This window comes from Sinocyclocheilus grahami, unplaced genomic scaffold, assembly GCF_001515645.1.
Source record: "Sinocyclocheilus grahami isolate Dianchi unplaced genomic scaffold, SAMN03320097.WGS_v1.1 scaffold63.1, whole genome shotgun sequence".
Lineage (NCBI taxonomy): Eukaryota > Metazoa > Chordata > Actinopteri > Cypriniformes > Cyprinidae > Sinocyclocheilus > Sinocyclocheilus grahami.
In genome coordinates this window covers 1,586,288-1,593,635 of record NW_015505242.1, presented here as the reverse complement: position 1 = coordinate 1,593,635, position 7,348 = coordinate 1,586,288, and the positions used below count along the sequence as shown (strand labels likewise).

The 7,348-nt window shown below is 37.0% G+C and overlaps 2 protein-coding genes across 3 annotated transcripts in view; one reads left to right on the top strand and one right to left on the bottom strand.

The window, feature by feature from the left end:
- LOC107584798 (nucleolar protein 58) overlaps window positions 1-3,795 on the bottom strand; it is a 9,519-nt gene extending 5,724 nt beyond the window's left edge. Inside the window, exons 1-7 of one of the 2 annotated variants that reach the window (XM_016271558.1) lie at window positions 3,606-3,795; window positions 2,742-2,818; window positions 2,270-2,322; window positions 1,861-1,985; window positions 1,366-1,502; window positions 1,107-1,171; window positions 862-996 (exon numbers count right to left, since the gene is read on the bottom strand). In XM_016271558.1, coding sequence (XP_016127044.1) covers window positions 862-996; window positions 1,107-1,171; window positions 1,366-1,502; window positions 1,861-1,985; window positions 2,270-2,322; window positions 2,742-2,818; window positions 3,606-3,650 — 637 coding nt within the window. In that variant the 5' untranslated portion in view covers window positions 3,651-3,795. The remainder of the gene's footprint in view (window positions 1-861; window positions 997-1,106; window positions 1,172-1,365; window positions 1,503-1,860; window positions 1,986-2,269; window positions 2,323-2,741; window positions 2,819-3,605) is intronic. The other variant, XM_016271557.1, reaches the window with a different exon arrangement.
- Window positions 3,796-4,213: 418 nt separating this feature from the next.
- Window positions 4,214-6,577, top strand: LOC107584854 (small ubiquitin like modifier 1). The gene is made up of 4 exons (XM_016271609.1): window positions 4,214-4,343; window positions 5,023-5,094; window positions 5,196-5,273; window positions 6,470-6,577. The coding sequence occupies exons 1-4, from the start codon at window positions 4,332-4,334 to the stop codon at window positions 6,560-6,562; spliced, it is 255 nt and encodes an 84-aa protein (XP_016127095.1). The 5' UTR covers window positions 4,214-4,331; the 3' UTR covers window positions 6,563-6,577.
- The last annotated feature ends 771 nt before the right edge of the window (window positions 6,578-7,348 follow it).

Genomic DNA, 7,348 nt, shown 5'->3' with positions numbered 1-7,348 from the left:
CTCCAGATCTCAACCCCATAGGAAATCTTTGGAGGGAGTTGAAAATCCGTGTTGCCCAGCGACAGCCCCAAAACATTACTGCTCTAGAGTAGATCTGCATGGAGGAATGGGCCAAAATACCAGCAACAGTGTGTGACAACCTTGTGAAGACTTACAGAAAACGTTTGACGTCTGTCATTGCCAACAAAGGGTATATAACAAAGTATTGAGATTAAATTTTGTTATTGACCCAATACTTATTTTCCACCATAATTTGCAAATAAATTCTTTAAAAATCCTACAATGTGATTTTCTGGATTTTTCTTCTCATTTTGTCTCTCATAGTTGAGGTATACCTATGATGAAAATTACAGGCCTCTCTCATCTTTTTAAGTGGGAGAACTTGCACAATTGGTGGCTGACTAAATACTTTTTTCCCCCACTGTGTGTGTGTGTGTGTATATATATATATACTCAGAACATGCAGCTTTTCACTTCACAAGATGTTAATTGATGGACTGGATTCACATGGATTACTTGTGGAATATGTGATGTTTTTATCAGCTGTTTGGACTCTCATTCTGACGGCACCCATTCACTGCAGAGCATCCACTGGTGAACAAGGATGCTAAATTTCTCCAAATCTGTTCTGATGAAGAAACAAACTCATCTACATCTTGGATGGTCTGAGGGCAGGTAAATTTAAATTTTTGGTTGATCTACCCGTTTTATTTCTAAGTTTTTCTACTTAATTGTGACTTTTAGACCTCACTGTTTGGGAGGAAAACTGAAATGAAAAGTTTTTCTTTCCAACAAAAGGGAAAAGCATTTAACAGATCTGATCTAGACATCTTCATAAAATGCTTACAAGCGTGTACTAACCAATCTTGCGGACACTCTTGCAGTACGCCAGGTTATCTGTGATGATCTTGCCAAGCTCTGGAAAATGCCAGCCGTACCATTCCCTGCAGCGCATGATGTAGTTATTGAGCTCCTTATCCAGATCATCCAGCAGAGCTACAGATGGGCAGCAGAGTAAGAGACTGAACCAAGTGTATAGCCGTTTAAGCCACTTCTAATCTATAGTTGGGCTCAAATATGCACAAATAAATAAAAGTATTTCTTACAAATGGCTTGAACAATCATGGTGTCCACCTTGTCTGGGCTGAACTTCAGCTTGTACCGCGAAAGACTGGGAGGAAATATGACAAGAAAACCAGTCAATCGCTGTGCAAAACCATGAATTTTGAGAGTAATGTGAATCTCTGCTCAGAGTCTCAGTGGTAGTGACGAATGCGGATTAGTATCCTCAGAGAAATCAGTCAGCAAGAAATAATCATTGACATAAATCATGAGATTTATTGTCGATTTTAACTGTAAACTAACCTGTGGGCCAAACCGAGAGACATGGCACTGATCTCTCTGGCAGGAAGACCTGTGATAAGTCCCTCCATCTGATTTCTGATGCCTCTCATGAGCTCAGCCACAGCAGGGCTGTGCACACAGCTCAGGTTCAGCTTCTCCTGCAGAGAGGGTAACAAAGAGTCTCAGCTAAAGCAACTTACAGTGCAAAAACAGCAGAGAACTATAATGAGAGTCCTAGAACTGAACAACAGTCTTTGCATATTACCAGCCCTGATGCTTAACCATAAATCAACCACTACCAAATGATTCTTCAAGGGGTATACACAAGCTCAGATGAGGTAGTGACAAAAAGGCTTCATGATTTTTCAGCAACATGACACAAAGGTCGTCATCATCACAGCTTGTAGGGTTTCATAGTGCAAATATCTTTAACATGATTTCATATGGAAAGCATAAAGCAAACTGCACTGGCTTGTACTTACATTTCCCGCAATATTTAGAAAACTTGCCATTTACCTTAATGACTCCTCCTAATTTAGCATCAGTGATGGCCAGCTGCTCATGAGCCTCTTTGGCCACAACTTTCTTGAGAACTTTTTTCAGACTTTTCCCCAATTTCCCCTCCACCATCGCCGTGGCCGCTGATATTAACATAAGAAAAGAAAATCATTTTAAATGAATGTTTTTATTTTTTGTAAATAAATATATTAACGTTGTTTTATTTTAATCGTATATTTAGAATCAGATAAATGTAGTGAAATCTGTGGTCTCAGTGGTAGTGACGAATTACTGTTTGGCGACCTCATGCTTGAGTCAGACATACAGATACATCATAGACACACAGCTGAAGGACAGTCAATCAGCTTTGCATTCATAAATAAAGCACAAATAAAGGATAACAGGTGTTGATGTTTCAATTCAGCACCTGCAAGAGCTTCTGTTGTATCCTGGAACTTCTCAAAGTGCTTCAGTTTTACACTGAAAGAACATACAAAGAGTGTTACTGAATGCACATTTGAAAATAAAAATCAATGAAATATTCACAGACTAGGACACAGTGACCAAGATTTTTAAAAAATGTTTCCCACACATTTCAACCAGGGAAATGCTGTGAGATTCCTAGTTGTTTGCGTTTACCAAGTACAGATTTCAAATACATTTAAAATGATACATTTGTCCAAGAAAATATCTTAGAGAGAAAAAAAATAGTCACCACAGAAATGGACTTATTTGATTAATTCTAGTCCTGGACAACAGCATCATATATTTCCCGGTTTCCCATGAAAGTGTGAATGCTTAAAATTTGTAGTTCTGCCATAAACAAAATGCTTTCTTATCATGGACATTTCTGAGACAAAAACCAGTAGGAAAATGACATTCACAAAAGTACAACTCACACTTTGTTGGCTTTTTCTGGCGTCTCAAACTCCTTCCACAGGCTGTCCACCTGCTGGAGTTTCTGTTCATCCAGGACCTACACAAAACAAAAAGCTGATCATTAAATAGATATATCTTTCATGACTTGAGATGCCTGAAATTACTCCTAACGTTACGTTACCATAAAATGCTCGACATGAGCGACCATGTGGACCAGCAGTGACACGCCGCTTTAAATTGTACAGAGCGTCTTTAATAGTAGCTTATCTATCTTCCACAGGCTGTCCACCTGCTGGAGTTTCTGTTCATCCAGGACCTACACAAAACAAAAAGCTGATCATTAAATAGATATATCTTTCATGACTTGAGATGCCTAAAATTACTCCTAACGTTACCATAAAATGCTCGACATGAGCGACCATGTGGACCAGCAGTGACACGCCGCTTTAAATTGTACAGAGCGTCTTTAATAGTAGCTTATCTACGTAAAACGGAATTTCTCGGCTATTTAAACATTTCTGACAACTAAATGATATTTTCCACGACTGACTGATTGAAAAACCGTCCTAACGCGAAGAACAGGCAGCGAAGAGCTCTCTTGAGCAGCCCCGAAGACACAACGTGGCTGTGCCGCATGACACAAGCTGACCAGTACCTTACTGACCTCACTTAAAAATCTGGTTAAATACTAGTTACAAGAAATTGAGCACGTACATTCACGAACTTAGTACTTAAAAGGTTTAACTTGCGACTTTCCGAAAGTCGTTGGTCTGATAGCACTGCTAACTACGCTAGCTAGCTAATAGTAAACCCAAAACCTAAGAACACTTCTGCAAAAAAAAACATCATGATAGCAACTTTAACAACATAACAAATATGCTTACCTTGAAAATGGCATAGCCGGCGGCAGTTTCAAATAACACTAACATTTTGATATTTTTCTAGCTCTAAATAAAGTTCACTGCCGCGCTCCCCACATTGAGAGTCTTCCGCTGAAGCGAGTCGCTCGAGGTCCACGCGGCGGTGCGCACGTGGGGACAGTGTGAGCATGCGCAGTACTACCAATGAAATGTGCGCATGTACACTCTCGTCTGAACTAGAGGAATCCCATGTTGTTTTCATTGGCATTACAAGACCACACTATGCACTTAAAACACCAACTCCTTACTGTTCATGTTCAGATTTTCAGCTCTATATGTTTATATTATATTTTAATTATTATAGGTTAACTTTGAATATCTACAATCCAACATAAAAATGGTTGTTTATGTATTATTTTTTAATTGTAATTTTTTTTTAAATTCCGTAACCCTTTTAAAACTCTCGTAAAAAATATGATAAAGTTGGCTTTGGAACAGTACATGCCTCCCCAGGTTTCACCGAAGTATCCAACACTAACCTCGCCGAGGGCGAATGGAGCCAATCAGAAAGAGCGTGATGAGAAAAACAACACCGGTTGGGTCAACGACTCAGCGTCATGGGAAGTCCCGCCCCTTTTCCAATGTGTTGTGAGTCTGCTGGTAGCAAAACCTCACATTACTGCACATTACAGTTCATTATTTAAATCAAGCGACCGTGGTCTTAAGAAGGGCTGTATATTGCGGAATACCATGTCAGACACGGTGAGTTTAAACCTGTTTTATAGAATCGAAGTTGTTTGTGAGAGGAAAACAGAAAGACGGACTTGTCGAAATTGAAAATAAGTGGGCCCATCTTTTAGCCTTGTCTGTGTTTTCATGGCTAGCTGACTATGTGGATGGGAAAGTCATACTGAATAAACAGCTATAGCGTTTTAAACCGTATATTGTCGTTGGTTCCGGAATTTCGTACATTAGTCCCTGGGTTTATAAACTTGAAAAAGCGGCGAATTTCTTCCTCAAACCTTTCCATTAGCCTGGGTGCTAACGTTAGTTAGCTGCTCTGGGCCCTGAAAGTAAAGTTCATGCTGGCTTGAGCTGATGGAGCCACTGTTTATGCATTACTTTTGTATCATTTAATTATGAAAAGATGTTATATTTGGTCGTGTTGGTCTATGTTTGGTCTTGTGGTCGCATTATCAGTCCGCGATGCTTTACTGTTGTAGGTCTGGTTGTATGTTTACAGTCAAAGCACACGAGCACAGCTCATCAGTTTCTTTCACTATAGAATGAAGATGTCAATAAAGCAATTAAAATCAGATCTATTTAATAATATAATATATCCAAGAATTGTTTTACTGAACCCTCACCCATTCATTGCCTTGCATAGGATACAAAACAACATGTCATATAGAATCTAATGGCTCTCGTTTTGCTTTACTAGGAGACCAAGCCCTCAAGTGATGGAGGCGAGAAGAAAGATGGAGAATATATTAAACTGAAAGTGATCGGTCAGGTAAAGAGAGGCATACTTCTGCTAGTTCACCGTGAAGTTCAGGTTATCAGATCCCATTTGGGTAATCTTGCCAAAATGTATGATTTCATTCCCTTTTGCAGGACAACAGCGAAATTCACTTCAAAGTGAAGATGACGACACATTTAAAGAAGCTGAAGGAATCCTACAGTCAGAGACAGGTGAGTCATCACTAGCACACACTTGATCAGTTTTTTCAGGGATTTTCTATTTTATTTATTTATTGAAATTTAACTTATTCCTGTTATTTGCGTCAAAGCTGAATTTTCAGCAGCCATTACACCAGTCTTCAGTGTTGATCAATTTAATAACCCCATTAATGAACATTAATGTTAATGTCTATATCAAAGCACTCAGGGTTCCTACACTGTATGGAATTTGATTATTAGTGATTTCCAGGTCTGGATAAGTATGGAGCATTATGTGTGTTTCTTTAGAGTCTAAAGGCCGTTCACACCAAGCACGATAACGATAAATATATAGTTCTAAAAATCGTTCTCAATATTAAAGAATAGCATAGTTCACACCACAACTATAACGGTAACGATACAGAGGAACGATATCGTTGTGATCACTTTCAAAACGATTTTTTTCCAGCTGATGGACGATAAAACACTGACAGCCAATCAGAATCCATCCTGCTGTAACGAGCTCAAGAATTTAAAGCGGCTTCGAATAAACAGACGATATCGTTCGCTGGTGTAGACGCTAATATCGTTATCTTTATAGTTATCGTTCTTGGTGTGAACGGGGCTTAAGAGTCTTTTTTTGAACTTCATTAATGCTTTATGGATGAGGACTTGAATGTAGTGATAATGCCTTGTAATGTTTTTATCAATAAATCCATAGTATAGCCAACATTATTATACTGTATAGCATATACTGCCACAGTGCCAATATTATTTTGTAACTTATAAATTGAAAGTATTTCAGATGTATGTGGTCAGTGAAAGTGTAGAAGTATGTAAAACATAATCTTGTAAATTAGCATTGCAGTTTTAATAACATGCTGAACATTGAACATATCTATTTTTGGAGTTAATTGATTTGCATGAACTACAGAAACTAGCTACAATATTTCCGCAATTATTTGGCAACAGAATAGCATGCATAGTCAGGGGGATGCATACATATTAACAGTTGGAATTTAAAATCATTAAACAGATGTTCAGTATAGTCTGAAAAATCTACAGGGGAGTCTGGAAAAGTATGGAATTTTGAAATGAAATGTAAAATGTACTGTAGGAACCCTGAGCACTGCAGTAGACATGACATCAATTTAGATATTAGATATTTTTCAGACTTTTGAAGGTGTAATTTCTGGTTTTGATGTTGTTTGTTTTTCTATTTTATGCAGGGAGTACCCATGAACTCTCTAAGGTTTCTTTTCGAGGGGCAGAGAATTGCAGATAACCAGACCCCCAAAGAGGTACAGTACATACTTCCATGAGTAAAACTGCAACAGGTAAATGGAAGAGAACAAAAATTCTCTATTGTTTTTGATGGCAAAGGCCATGCATCCAATCAATACAAAAATAAATATTTAATTTTAATGATATTTTTGTTTACACTTGCAACAAAACTTTTCCGACTTTTGGTTCACCACATATTATCAGATGTAAAATCTGGGTGCTGAAATGCTCATTTATATTATAAAGCTTTTACTAAAAGGTCTGTTTCAAATAAATGCTGTTCTTTTGACCTTTATTTTTATCAAATAATCCTGAAAATTAACAGATTTCCACAAAAATATAGAGCAGCACAACTGTTTTCAACATTAATAATGATAAGAAATGTTTTTTTTTTTTTTGCAACAAATCAACACAATTCACGATCGACTGGAATAATGGCTGCTGAAAATTCAGCTTCATCACAGATATAAATTACATTTTAAAATATATGAAAATAGAAAAATGATTTTAAATTGTAATAATATTTCACAATAAATATGTTTTACTGTATAAAAATAAAATGCTGCCTTGGTGAGCATAAGAGTTACAGCATATAACAATATACAAATAAGATATAAATTTCAATGTCATATAAATTCTCTTTATATATCAGACCAAGGCCAATTTAAGGATAGTAAATGTGCAAAGTTATATACAAAGTAATAAAAAAAAGTAATACATAAAAGATTGTTATATAACAAAATGTAATAACACTTACCCTTAAGAAAAACAACATCTTTTGTTTTGCTTTACAATTTTTTCCAACTCAACATGTTCTTTTTGGT